Genomic DNA, 15239 nt, shown 5'->3' on the forward strand with positions numbered 1-15239 from the left:
TGCAGTATATGAGCATTTATGCAGGAAATTACTTATTACTGTATAAGCAGATCGGTCTCCCTGCCAAAAGTCTATGGGATGGGGCCCTGCAGCTCAGCTACACACAGCTCTCTACTGTATATCACAGCATTGTCTGGGGCACTGCCAGACACCAACTATTTGCTGAACCTACATCACCAGACCAGTGGTATGGGTCTGTATCCATCTAACATTGGCATATAGATAGAATATTTAAGAAGGAATTGGTAGTTTCAGGGGTGTAACCAAATGAGCTGCAGTGGGTGTTCCTGGGTCCTGGACATGTGAAGAGACCAGAACAATGGATGACTTTTAAATATTTGAGGGTGATGAGATATAGATTTTAAATTGGTGATTCATATGCCTTGTCTCCTAGATTATAAGCAAACAGTTACCTTGTGTCCTATCTGCAGGAAGTATGTTATATAGCAGGAGAAGCTGAGCAGAATATACATGGTGTCCTATCTGCAGACATGTTATAAAACAGGGTGAGCTGATCAGATTGTACATAGTGACCTATCTGCAGGCCGCATGTTATAGAGCAGGAGGAGCTGATCAGATTGTACATAGTGTCCTATCTGCAGGCAGCACAGTATAAGCCTATCTAATTGCACATTATGTCCAATCTACAGGAAGTATGTGATAGAACAGGAGCAGCTAAGCATATTGTACATAGTGTTCCATCTATAGTCATTATGAACCGATGAACCGATTGCACATAATGAGGCAGATTTATCAAGCTGTCAGAATATTTCTAGTTGCCCATGGCAACCAATCACAGCTCCCCTTTAAAATATTCATGAACACTGGTAAAATGAAAACTGAGCTGTCATGGGCAACTAGAAATATACTGACTTTCAGACAGCTTGATAATTCTGCCCCAATGTATTATCTGCAGACAGCATGTTATAGAGCAGGAGCAGCTGAATATATTATACATAGTGTCTTATCTGTAGGCTACATGTTATAGAGCAGCTGAGTAGATAGGACACTATGTACAATCTACAGGCAGCATGTTATAGAGCAGGAGTAGCTGAGCAGAATGTACATAGTGTCCTATCTACAGGCAGCATGTTATAGAGCAGGAGGAGCTGAGCAGAATGTACATAGTGTCCTATCTACAGGCAGCATGTTATAGAGCAGGAGGAGCTGAGCAGATTGTACATAGTGTCCTATCTACAGGCAGCATGTTATAGAGCAGGAGGAGCTGAGCAGATTGTACATAGTGTCCTATCTACAGGCAGCATGTTATAGAGCAGGAGGAGCTGAGCAGAATGTACATAGTGTCCTATCTACAGGCAGCATGTTATAGAGCAGGAGGAGCTGAGCAGATTGTATAAATAGAAAAGCAGACTTTTTATGCATTGCTGGGAAACTGAAAAAATGTATGTGTGGAAAATGTATAAAGTGACCTATACAGTGCTGTTTTGACTTTTTGGGGGGATTTGGGAGTTGGTAGAATGGATGTGATGAAAGGGTTATTCGGTTGGGGTTCATTTCAATTATTTCCCCTCTTTGTGTTATGCCTGGGGATATACCGTATTCTTTAATATATGAGCTCCAGGTTACATCTTGGAGAATTAGTACAATTGATGCCAGGAAATGAAATTCTAGGTTTTCTTCTGACCCCTGTGTCTGTCGGTGTATTGTCGGTGTGTATGGCGGAGGGCAGGGGGCTCGTCTTGATTGTGGCAGCAGAATGACTGGTCTTGGATTGTGTTTGTGTAACCCTTTGCTTGCACCTGTTACTGGAGGATGAAATGAGGGTATTTAGATGCATTCATGCATGTTATGGCTCCCTATGGGGAGCTCAGTGATGGTTACACTCATTCTGGTCAGAGAGGTTGTGCAGAAGCTTTAACATTAACAATAGAGAAGGAGGGAAGCAACAAATTAATGTTTGTTCACTTGAAAAGAACGATTATGAAGCCTTTATAAATGGGTCTTTAAAATGCCATATCCCAAGAGTAGGGTTTAGTGTGACCGCTTGTCTAGAAGGTTACTACTGCATAATGGGGATGATCAGGCCAAGATCCTGTTACTAGGTGTCGCAGGACCAAAGGTACACATGGAGTCAGTTTCTGATGCAGTTTTTCTGGCTTACATTGAAAATAATAAAAATATACTTTACATTATATTAAACTCTAATCATAAACATCTGACTTTGGCTCAAAAAATACTGAAAGACTTGTGTTTCTGTTCTTCTAAGTGTTCAAACAAAGAAGAAGAAAAGTAACCACAGCCCACTGTGGAGACGAGGAACATTTCTACTCATTATCATCACAAAATGAGTTCATTAGTTAAAGGGGGTAGGAGTCCAGTGGGTGGTTTCACATACCCATTGATAGTCTATATAATGCTTTATTGATGGAAGGCTGTCACTGACTAGTGCTGCCCACTGGACTCCTAAACCCTAAAGAATGTAAGGTTTCAATAAATAAAAGCTTTTATAAAATATTTTAACACAAGTCTCCATAACAGTTTGTTCCTTACACATACTGACTATTGCTCCTCCTGCTCTATAACATGCTGCCTGCAGCTAGGACACTATGTACAATCTGCTCACCTCTTCCTGCTCTATAACATGCTGCCTGCAGATAGTATACTATGTACTATGTGCTCACCTCTTCCTGCTCTACAACATGCTGCCTGCACATAGGATACTATGTACTATGTGCTCACCTCTTCCTGCTCTACAACATGCTGCCTGCAGATAGTATACTATGTACTATGTGCTCACCTCTTCCCATCGCTCCCAACCGTCCCGATTTTGGCGGGACTTTCCCGTTTTTCTTACCTCTGCCCCGCGTCACGGGCAGCTATGAGATTGTCACGGATTTTCCCCCCAGGTCCCGCTGTGTCCGCATTGTAAATACTTTGAAAGTCTGAACTCACAGTACAGAATGGCTTCTACAGACATCGGGAGGGAATCCTTTTCAGAGAAGTGTCGGCTTAGCGGAGAGCAGGGACCACGTCATCAGGTTCATATCACCATCTGTCCATATATGGTCACTGCATCTCCTAGGGTTCCCCAGAGCAGACATCGGGCAGGGAATCCTTTTCAGAGAAGTGTCGGCTTAGCAGAGAGAGCAGGGACCACGTCATCAGGTCAGATCAGCATCTGTCCATATATGGTCTCCAGGGCTTCCCCAGACACAAGCTCTTTACTTAATTAAATTAAATAAAGTATTGCCCAGGCAGAGATTCGAACCTGGGACCCTCTGCACCATAGACAGGAGCTTAACTAACTGAGCTATAAGCCCAGTGATACCGAGCTGAGGATTTCTGGTAACTAAGACATGTTATCTGCCATTTACACTGTGACACAGACTAATGCACTGATATATAGAGAGGGATCTTCTCAGAGATTATTATTGTAATTATTGAGACTATTATTATTATTATAAATTTTATTATTTTTATTATTATGGAGATGATTATTAATAATAGTAAAAATAATAATAATCATCTCAATAATAATAATAATCATCTCCATAATAATAATAATAGTCTCAATAATTACAATAATAACCTCTGAGAAGATCCCTCCCTATATACCAAGGCAGTAAATCTGTGTCACAGTGTAACAGTAGTCATAGTTCTTAGTTACCAAAATTCTACACCTTGTTAATCACTGAGATTATAGCTCGGTTGGTTGGGGCACTGTGTCATTGTTGTACATGGACACTGCAGGTTCTGGGTTCAAATCCCAATGAGGATAATTTTTTTTTTTTTTATTGAGATGATTTTTATTATAATATGACTAAAATTTGGGGCGTGGCCAGGGAGTGATTGGGGGTGTGGCTTAGGGGGATCGCTACGCATGCCGCCATTTTGTCCCTCTTTCCCTTTCACAAATGTTGGGAGGTATGCTCTTCCTGCTCTACAACATGCTGCCTGCAGATAGTATACTATGTACTATGTGCTCACCTCTTCCTGCTCTATAACATGCAGCCTGCACATAGGATACTATGTACTATGTGCTCACCTCTTCCTGCTCTACAACATGCTGCCTGCAGATAGTATACTATGTACTATGTGCTCACCTCTTCCCATCGCTCCCAACCGTCCCGATTTTGGCGGGACTTTCCCGTTTTTCTTACCTCTGCCCCGCGTCACGGGCAGCTATGAGATTGTCACGGATTTTCCCCCCAGGTCCCGCTGTGTCCGCATTGTAAATACTTTGAAAGTCTGAACTCACAGTACAGAATGGCTTCTACAGACATCGGGAGGGAATCCTTTTCAGAGAAGTGTCGGCTTAGCGGAGAGCAGGGACCACGTCATCAGGTTCATATCACCATCTGTCCATATATGGTCACTGCATCTCCTAGGGTTCCCCAGAGCAGACATCGGGCAGGGAATCCTTTTCAGAGAAGTGTCGGCTTAGCAGAGAGAGCAGGGACCACGTCATCAGGTCAGATCAGCATCTGTCCATATATGGTCTCCAGGGCTTCCCCAGACACAAGCTCTTTAATTAATTAAATTAAATAAAGTATTGCCCAGGCAGAGATTCGAACCTGGGACCCTCTGCACCATAGACAGGAGCTTAACTAACTGAGCTATAAGCCCAGTGATACCGAGCTGAGGATTTCTGGTAACTAAGACATGTTATCTGCCATTTACACTGTGACACAGACTAATGCACTGATATATAGAGAGGGATCTTCTCAGAGATTATTATTGTAATTATTGAGACTATTATTATTATTATAAATTTTATTATTTTTATTATTATGGAGATGATTATTAATAATAGTAAAAATAATAATAATCATCTCAATAATAATAATAATCATCTCCATAATAATAATAATAGTCTCAATAATTACAATAATAACCTCTGAGAAGATCCCTCCCTATATACCAAGGCAGTAAATCTGTGTCACAGTGTAACAGTAGTCATAGTTCTTAGTTACCAAAATTCTACACCTTGTTAATCACTGAGATTATAGCTCGGTTGGTTGGGGCACTGTGTCATTGTTGTACATGGACACTGCAGGTTCTGGGTTCAAATCCCAATGAGGATAATTATTTTTTTTTTTATTGAGATGATTTTTATTATAATATGACTAAAATTTGGGGCGTGGCCAGGGAGTGATTGGGGGTGTGGCTTAGGGGGATCGCTACGCATGCCGCCATTTTGTCCCTCTTTCCCTTTCACAAATGTTGGGAGGTATGCTCTTCCTGCTCTACAACATGCTGCCTGCAGATAGTATACTATGTACTATGTGCTCACCTCTTCCTGCTCTATAACATGCAGCCTGCACATAGGATACTATGTACTATGTGCTCACCTCTTCCTGCTCTACAACATGCTGCCTGCAGATAGTATACTATGTACTATGTGCTCACCTCTTCCCATCGCTCCCAACCGTCCCGATTTTGGCGGGACTTTCCCGTTTTTCTTACCTCTGCCCCGCGTCACGGGCAGCTATGAGATTGTCACGGATTTTCCCCCCAGGTCCCGCTGTGTCCGCATTGTAAATACTTTGAAAGTCTGAACTCACAGTACAGAATGGCTTCTACAGACATCGGGAGGGAATCCTTTTCAGAGAAGTGTCGGCTTAGCGGAGAGCAGGGACCACGTCATCAGGTTCATATCACCATCTGTCCATATATGGTCACTGCATCTCCTAGGGTTCCCCAGAGCAGACATCGGGCAGGGAATCCTTTTCAGAGAAGTGTCGGCTTAGCAGAGAGAGCAGGGACCACGTCATCAGGTCAGATCAGCATCTGTCCATATATGGTCTCCAGGGCTTCCCCAGACACAAGCTCTTTAATTAATTAAATTAAATAAAGTATTGCCCAGGCAGAGATTCGAATCTGGGACCCTCTGCACCATAGACAGGAGCTTAACTAACTGAGCTATAAGCCCAGTGATACCGAGCTGAGGATTTCTGGTAACTAAGACATGTTATCTGCCATTTACACTGTGACACAGACTAATGCACTGATATATAGAGAGGGATCTTCTCAGAGATTATTATTGTAATTATTGAGACTATTATTATTATTATAAATTTTATTATTTTTATTATTATGGAGATGATTATTAATAATAGTAAAAATAATAATAATCATCTCAATAATAATAATAATCATCTCCATAATAATAATAATAGTCTCAATAATTACAATAATAACCTCTGAGAAGATCCCTCCCTATATACCAAGGCAGTAAATCTGTGTCACAGTGTAACAGTAGTCATAGTTCTTAGTTACCAAAATTCTACACCTTGTTAATCACTGAGATTATAGCTCGGTTGGTTGGGGCACTGTGTCATTGTTGTACATGGACACTGCAGGTTCTGGGTTCAAATCCCAATGAGGATAATTTTTTTTTTTTTTATTGAGATGATTTTTATTATAATATGGCTAAAATTTGGGGCGTGGCCAGGGAGTGATTGGGGGTGTGGCTTAGGGGGATCGCTACGCATGCCGCCATTTTGTCCCTCTTTCCCTTTCACAAATGTTGGGAGGTATGCTCTTCCTGCTCTACAACATGCTGCCTGCAGATAGTATACTATGTACTATGTGCTCACCTCTTCCTGCTCTATAACATGCAGCCTGCACATAGGATACTATGTACAATCTTCTCACCTCTCCCTGCTCTATAACATGCTGCCTGCACATAGGATACTATGTACAATCTTCTCACCTCTCCCTGCTCTATAACATGCTGCCTGCACATAGGACACTATGTACAATCTGCTCAGCTACTTCTGCTCTATGACATGCTTCCTGCAGACATGGACAATATGCTCAAATCCCCCTCCTCTATTACATGCATTTACACATTGGGTTTGCTTTTATCCTATAGGTGCTCAGGTGGACAATGTATCTAATCAATTCTCTGCTAATAATTCTCTCCTCCTCATGTAATAAAGTGCGTATGCAGTGTATTCCTCTGGAGCATTGCCTTATTGACAGCCATTATGCCTCGCCCTGTCCAGATCTGTGATATTATTCCACTAAGCAGGGTTTAGTGGTCTTTTCTTCTTGTCACAATTTCCCATTGCCTGGAGCAGAGTTTTCCAGCAGGCGAGGCATAGATTGGAGAACGGGTAGCTGTAATAATATGGTAAATGCTCTGGAAAGCGCGTTCAATCAGATGGAAGAAATATCACTGACAAGAAGCGCCGGGAGAGCAGGGCTGGGGGCCGCCAGCATCTGGATGTCTCTATATCAGGCTTATCTCTTCTCTGCTAGGAAACACGCTCATTATAAATATCTATTACTGTAACACCTCGCATCTGCCACTGACGTGCCAGTGATTTGGCATCCGAACAGGCCAGCCGTAAAAACGCACCGCTACGCCTAGTGTCACCGCTCATCGTAGGCCGAGCAAGTGCGATGTAAAATTAGGTTGGAATCTGCTGCTCTCCGCAAGATTGGCTTCTGCTCCACTTTACATGTGAAAGTGCCAAGTGCTCAGCTACACATAATGAGAAGCTAATTTGGGTCTCCCATGAAGATTCCTGCCTACAATACAATGCCCTCTACTTATAACAATGAGTTCCCTTATTACCTGACAGCAGTAGACGAAAATGAAACAAGTTTTACGTGTAAGACAAGAGCACCAGGGTGCAGTGCCTCCTCATGTGTAGCCATGGCACAGGGTAGGACAAGATGCAGGATGAGTGTCCAGCTGGTATAGAGCTACAATTATAAAATATACATTTCCCACTTACATAGAAATTCAACTTAAAAACAAACCTACAGAACCTATCTTGTACGTAACCTGGGGACTGCCTGTACACAACTTCCAAAGTTTCAGACGTTCCCTAAAACTGGAAGTAACGTCAGCTCTCTTTACTAACCTCCACTGTTTCTGTTGTCTCCTCTCGTCTATGTCGTGTCCCCCTGGTTTGTAAAATATGGACTTGCTGGAGACTCTAGTGGGAGGTTTATCATAAATCTCTTAGGGCAGAGCTGTTAAAGTTGCCCAATCAGGGCTCAGCTTTCATTTTCCCACAGCTGTTTATACAATTAAAGATGAGCTGTGATTGGTTTCCATGGCAAATAGGACAGTATTACCTCAGAAACTTGGTGATAAATCCCCCAACTTTAAGTGACCGTAAAGAGGTTGTTCAGTCACAACAGGTTTTCTCAATCCACAGGATCGGGGATAACTACCTGATCAGTAGGGGTCCCAGTGGTGGGATTCCCACAGACACGAGAATGGGGTCTTTTGTACCCCAAAAAGAAAAGAGCAGCTGGTCATACATGCTCCCTGCTGCTCTGTTCATGTCTGACTGTGATAGCGATAGTCCATACCATAGACAATGAATGGAGCAGCAGTGCTCATGTCAGAACTTCCTCTCCATTCATTTGGGTTAAAAAGGACACCCACTGATCAGCGAGTGTTCCCCTTTACAGCATTGTGATTTCCATGTAGCTTTAGCCTTATACTTGAAGGCTACTTGCACACTGCCGTTGCCTGCCGTACTGTAGCATGACGGGCACACGGCAGCGTGCGGGGAGAGGAGGTGAGCCCTGCTCACCCCCGCCCCTCTCCATAGGAACAAATGGCGCCATAACACGGGAAAAGATAAGACATGTCCTATCTTTTCCGGGCTATGGAGCAGTACGGTGCTGCACCGTACCGCTCCCGTACGATGCCGTGATCCCACAGAAGTGTATGGGGGACGTATATCGGCCATATATACGTCCACCATACATGTGTGTGAATGTAGATTTAATTCCGCTATAGCTTGAAGCACATGTTTTCTCTGTAATATAACAACCTTTTATTATAGGTTTCGTCACAGTCCGAACTGTTGGTATTTGAGGGACTGGACAATACATGGATGGATACGAAAGTGTCTCCAGTATGGAGCATCGGACAAGGCTTTATATACTTTGAAGAATAAGGTACGACTTGAAATAAATAAAACAGCTGGCTATGGCATGTTGCAACCTCTCATTTCCATATAGAAGTCAAATAAAAATTAGGAGAATGAGATCTGGAATTTAAGTGTTTAAAGCGCAACTCCAACACTTTTTTTTCACCAATCAATAGTTCCTGGGATGTCAAACAACATTCCCTGTTACCTTGATGTCTTGTCTTGGTGTCTATGCTGTCCTTCTCAGTTTAGCTTATTCCTATTGTTATTCAAGCTTATTCTTGCAATAGCTGTGTCGGCATGGTGTTCTTATTGTCAGTGTGATTTCACAGGGTTGTTTACCGATACGGTTTCACAGGGGGAGGGGCTGCTGTTCCCTGCTCCCTCTGGAGGGAGGAGGGGGAGGCCATGTGTTGATCTCTCTGTTTAGCCTGCAGGAGAGCCTTGTGTGTTCAGTTCTGTGGATACAGAAGTCTCCTACACAGAATATTGATTTACAATATATCCCCTGTTCCCTATATGTCCATCTATCCCAGTCGGTGATTTTACAGAACTTTCTTAGTCCGTCTCTAGACCTCAAGCTGTGTCATTCAATCTTCTACAGCCCCCTATCTGCTCTCCAGATATTATCTATACAGAAAGCTGCTAGTGCTCATGCAGCACAGACTACACACATGTAACTATTTCACTGCTGTTTTCTACTATTTATGATATGCTGCATGATCTTCCATGTGATGAAAGCTACCAGACGAGTCAATATAAAGTCTATTATTTTCACACTATGCAGAAGAATTACTTGTAGGAATCTCGCTGGATTTACTTCAAAATTACCTAATGGGGTTTGCCCGTGAAAGAAAGTTTTAATCCCCTAGTGATATTTATGCAATAAAGATCATTTTCAGTTTTAATTGTCTGAGTTTTATTGCGGTTTTAGCTTCTATAACTCAGTGACAGAAAGTGTAAGATTCCAGTGTGGGCGGGGGCTCTCTAAGTAGTCACTTCATGATTTCTCTTTGCTGTGAGATGACAATGTGCTTAGATTGTCATTGTACAGGGTTTATGTACGCTTTCATTTAGCTTCTGAACTTTCTATAACATAATGACACACTCAGCTCTCCTACCTCAAGGACACAGTCAGCCCTGCTATGTGCCTCCCTCCCGGATAAAGACCTTGTCAGAAGATTAATGGTCGGACCCAGGAGCAACCAAAGTTGCTCCTGGATAGAGAGAGGTTGGAATTATATCTGTGATAAGCTGTATTTTTGTTAATAACAGTGAATTAGAGAATGTGTTATGCTGTTATACTGAGTATATACCCCTTTAATGAGACACATGACATCATGGAAACTGTGGACTGCCTAAATTTGACTCTGCTTCAGGGCAGATAGAGGAAGAGGTTAGTCTCTGCCCACTTAACGTCTGGTTTTTCTGGTTTTCTGGAAAGAAAAGTGGCGAGTTACACAAAATGGGCATTGGTCTGTTTATTTTTAAAGTGGGAATCACACATGACAATTTTGATAAAATCTTCATAAAGTCGGAGTTATGCTTTATGTATTATATGTTATCTTTTTAGTGCAATTGTTTTCATATGCAATTGTGTCCCTTTCATAGGTCCAGTATGGTATTTTTCCAGATGACTTCACATTTAACTTATTACTTGATTGTTTCATAAAGAAAGAAAATTATGCAGGTATTGTAAGCATTTCATGAAAAAACTTTTAAACTTGCCTTGGATTTTGTCACCAGCTTCCACAACACTAAACTACTAGCTCACAATGGTAGTGTATGTAATGTCCTTTCTAGAACTGCTTCTTTTATGTTGAAACTGGCATTTTTTCCTTGTTTAAAAAAATTCTCATATAACTCATATGCAAATGAGGTGAGAACAGTTACTTTTAGAGGCTGGAAAAGGAGCATCACTTTAGCTACAGAGCCCTTTACCTTGGGCTCTGCAGCTAGAAATATGGCTTTGGTGTAATTGTAAGGATGAGAATTTGGTATATAAAAACGTATCATGTTTGTGGTTCTGTGACCTATAAATACTGAGATATAGGCGGTTAAAGACTAAGTTAAAGTAAGAAATGTGAGCTTCAGATAACGATCCAATTCCCAACTATTTCTTCAATTCTGGCTAAAGCACACAGAACCATCAGATTCTACTACAATAGAACATTGCCTCCAGCATTTAAAGGTGACTCATTTCGACCAAAAAGTGACTCTCTTTTAGCTAATTTGCACATGAGGTTTGAAGCAAAGATTTAACATAAAGGGAAGGGTCGAAAAGACTTTTCATAAAGTAGCTATGTGTCCAGCCTGTTGTAATGCATATTATATTGTACTGTTTTCATGTATATTAAAGTGACCATATCAGGGCTAGTTGGGACACTTAACTAGTCCAGTAATTATGCCAGAAAAAATATCGAAAATGTCTTGTGCCAAGTTGTTGCAAAAAAGGGGAGCCCTTAAAAAAGTCTGGGGTGCAATTTTCAAAAACAATGCTTACAGTGCCTGTGACATGTGCAGGGCCAGATTCCGGAATTGTGGCGCACATTCTGCATGAATCTCGCACTCCCTGCACCAACCTTTTTTTTGCAACACACTTCTGTCCGTCTCTGCATGATAAATGTGGCTCACGCTCCGGAACGCCCTTTTATGTGTAAAAATTTGCGTCGGGTATAGTGCAGCCGCCACACAAATGTGCCGCACTTCTTAAATACCTTTGCAGGCAGTTTGCACATTAAAGAACTTGCAAAGTCCGACAGAAAACTGGCACAAGTTCCATAGTAAATGTATCCTTCTGTGCGCCAAGAAAATAGGTAACGTTGCTGAAATAAATACTCAGTAAAGTATACCAACTAAATAGATGGGGCAAAGTACAACGCAACATGTCTTAAACTGTGCCACATTTTTCATTAAGCTTCAGACTGATAAATCCCTTTAAGACGTTGCACCTTTGTCTTCCAGATGCTGTTTCTGTAGTGAATGAGCTAATGCTACAAGAGAACTTTGATAACTCCACCACACAGCTTCTCTCCTTATATGCTTTACACAAGTATCTGGCTGGAAATCCACAGTTAACGGTAACTAATTTTTCTGCCCTAAATTGTTTTGTACATAAGTAAAGTAAACTTAAAGGGGTTGTCTGGGATGGGAATTTTTTTTTATGAGCCCTACAAACAATGTACCTCAGTCCTTACCTGCCTCACACGAAAAATGTGGTTCAAATCTGGGCACCAGTTCATAAAAAGGAAGCCCTGGAGTTGATTAGGGGTACGAAGGGTCTCGGTTATAAGGAAAGATTAAAAGAATTTGATTTATTTAGTTTTGAAAAGAGACGACCGATGGGAGACATGATTAATTTCTATATATGAATGGTCCATACAAAAGATAAGGTGGAAATGAGTTCCAGGTTAAGTTACATCAAAATATAAGGGGGCACTGTGCCTGTCTGGAGAAAACGAGGTTCAATCACCAGAGGTTGACAAGGCTTCTTTACTGTATGAGCTGTGGAATAGCCTAGCTCAGGAGCTTCTCACAGTAGGGACAGGAGAGAGTTTCAGTAAGGGCCTGGATGCTTTCTTACAGCAAATAACATTGATGGTTATATTAGAATATAGAATTGTGTTCTCTTGCATTCCTTCCTTCCCATCACTTCAATTTCTTTTTCCTTCTTTGGTTGAAATTGATGGATATGTGCCTTTTTTCAACCATACTAACACTGCAATGCAGCACTAAAAGGCCGGATGGAGGTGGTGCTGACTAACATACACCCCTTTTATGTAATCCAAAGAAAACTTTCTTTTCTGATGAATGTGCCAGTAGCTGGAGAAGAATAATCTATTATCTAACATATGTCTTACATCAAAATTTGTTTTTGCCAATTTAGTGGGAACAAGAAAGAAATATTGGAGCTTCGCTCCTTCTGGCCGGGCTGCACCAGGACAACACGGTTGGGCTCAGTTCACAGCTGTATGGATACACACTGCTTGGTAAGGATTTCCTCCCATAATACATGAGCGTTTCATGTGTATTTTACTTTCTGCCATTGTTATTTACAGTCATTTCAGGTCAAGGAAGGATCAGGTATTTGGAATGTGTATAACTAGAATTGGTATTTGGACGTGGTGGGCTAGTGTTTCTAGGGTCAGTTCCCTTCCCCCCCCCCCTCCCATTTTAATCTCTTAGTATGCTTGTGAAAGTCCAGAGCAAGTTGAATGTGTATAGCCACCTTAAAGGGGATGTTCCACAAATATTTATTACCTATCCTAGGAAGAACTTCTTAATCTGTGCACTTAGCTAACATCTCAAGATTACATTCAGATTGTTTTTATCCCTCTGTTGTAAGGCTTATTCAGAGGCAGCAGCATATCCCATGTACTCTCATACAGTTGGATATGTTCTCCGGCTTGGCTCCTCTTCCCTGAAATCGGGAGGAGGAGTGAACATTAATAGCAGCCAGTGATTTCCGTCTGTCTCCATATATGGACCGTTACATCACTGGAGCATAACCACAGTGTACACTCAGTAGAGGCCAGGGATGGGTGCCATACCATGGCATCTGTCCCCTATAGGCTCTAATGGCCTCTGTACATGTTGGTCTGAAGCTGGATGATATAGAGCAGACAGCTGCGCTTCCAGTGTTTCCTGCTGGATGCAACATGTATCAAGCAGACAAAGGCAAAAAGTATCACCCCACGTGCCAGTACAAGTCTAAGGATACATTCAGCATATACAACGGGAGCTTTCCTGATGTGTACTCTTAGCCTTGGGGAAGGGGTCACACATTAGAGCAAACCTGGTATGCAGAATGCTGCCCTTTAACATTGCGCTTGTTCTAAGCTAACGTGACACCTGCTATCTGGTTGGTATCTTTGCCAGTCTTTCCCAAATAAATGGCTGCTAAATTGTAAAAGAAGGGGAGAAATGTCCCTTACATGTGCGGGCCTTGTGCTGTGTCACATCCAGCCACTATGGGGGAGGGGGAGGCCGCATCTGATGCGATCACATCATATTACATTGACAGTCTGTGCTCTCTGTGGCCTATACTGTCACGTCATGCTTCCTGCTATCTCACAAAATCTAATTGAACCTGCTCGTCCAATAAAAGCCCCAGGGGCCCCGTCTGCCACTGAGGGCTAAACATAGCACAATGGACGGGCAATGTCTGCAAACTTTGTCCCTGATCTTTTACCCTCCGAGCCTCAAATGCTGAAATTGGGGAGATGCAGTTTGTTCATCTCATTCCAGGAATCCATGGATTTTATTGCACTGCGCTGCCTGCTCTCTAGACATCCAGGATTGTGTTTCCGGAGGGGGAATAATATTATTTGTGAGGGACAAATGAAGGTGATAATTGCTCTAGAGACCTCAATCCCATCCGCCATGTAATAAGCTCTGCAGCTGCTTCTTCTGAAGATAAAGATTATCCCCCTTCAAGATGGGTGTTTGTTTAGTACTGAAACCAATGCGAAAATTTCACCATGCCCTTGCCTGGCAAATCGTAATTATACCGGATCGTGTTTGTTTGTGAAACCCCAAAATAAGACACTTTTAAGTGTCTCGAGCAAGAAACTAGTGAGGAAGCAAATTTTTTATATGGGAAGTTGGATTCTGGTAATCTCTGGCAGGCAGAAGTATTTTAAATACAATATTATACTAAAACCACTAGATCCGCAGCAGCTGCCTGGAAAGGGTTACTGCTACTGCGCAGCCAATTGATCAAACACAGACTTCTTACCGAAAATCACTGCCAAGATTGTGGTGAACGTTGCCAGCCCAAAATAGGGGAAAGGAAGATTCCTGAAATTTCTATGCATCAGTTTATACCGTTTTTATTATGTTTAGGAAAAGTGGAGCTTTCCAAAGGCCTAAGGGCGGTCTACACCCAGATGCCCCTCCTGTGGAAACCGGGTTATTTTCAAAGAGCTCTGGAGGTCATGGAGAAGGTGTCTCAGCTGCCTGGAGATGGCAAGATATGCAAGGATACTGTAAGTGTACAATATGGTTAAAAAAATTATTGTTTCTAATACTGGGTAAGGAATATGCAAAGTTTTCCAGAGAAAGAAAACTATGGCTCTAGTGTTACATTGAGGAAGGCAGCTCTCTCGACATGGGTAGCATAGAAGGGCATAGTTGGCCTTTTTTTCCCATCCTGGAAAACCTATTTGCATATTCCTTACCCAGAATCCATAGAAGAACATGCAAGCATGCTTTACATATGCCTGAAAAGGTGACCGATCTATTGAATTCTGCCCTGACCTATACCTAATACTGGCGATCCATATTAGAGTTTGTTCCTTTCACCTTGGGAAAAGGAGCTAAGGTGGTCTGGTTTGGCTGCTGCCCGGTCTTCAACTCAATCGCCATTCATTTTGT

The 15239-nt window shown here is 42.1% G+C and overlaps 1 protein-coding gene across 1 annotated transcript in view; it reads left to right on the forward strand.

Annotated features, from left to right (window-relative positions):
• Nucleotides 1-15239, forward strand: part of MRPS27 (mitochondrial ribosomal protein S27) — a 51215-nt gene that overhangs the window by 20883 nt on the left and 15093 nt on the right. Inside the window, exons 5-9 of the mRNA XM_072138793.1 lie at nucleotides 8778-8892; nucleotides 10476-10554; nucleotides 11829-11944; nucleotides 12751-12853; nucleotides 14709-14851. Coding sequence (XP_071994894.1) covers nucleotides 8778-8892; nucleotides 10476-10554; nucleotides 11829-11944; nucleotides 12751-12853; nucleotides 14709-14851 — 556 coding nt within the window. The remainder of the gene's footprint in view (nucleotides 1-8777; nucleotides 8893-10475; nucleotides 10555-11828; nucleotides 11945-12750; nucleotides 12854-14708; nucleotides 14852-15239) is intronic.

This window comes from Engystomops pustulosus, chromosome 1, assembly GCF_040894005.1.
Source record: "Engystomops pustulosus chromosome 1, aEngPut4.maternal, whole genome shotgun sequence".
NCBI classification, from domain to species: Eukaryota; Metazoa; Chordata; class Amphibia; order Anura; family Leptodactylidae; genus Engystomops; species Engystomops pustulosus.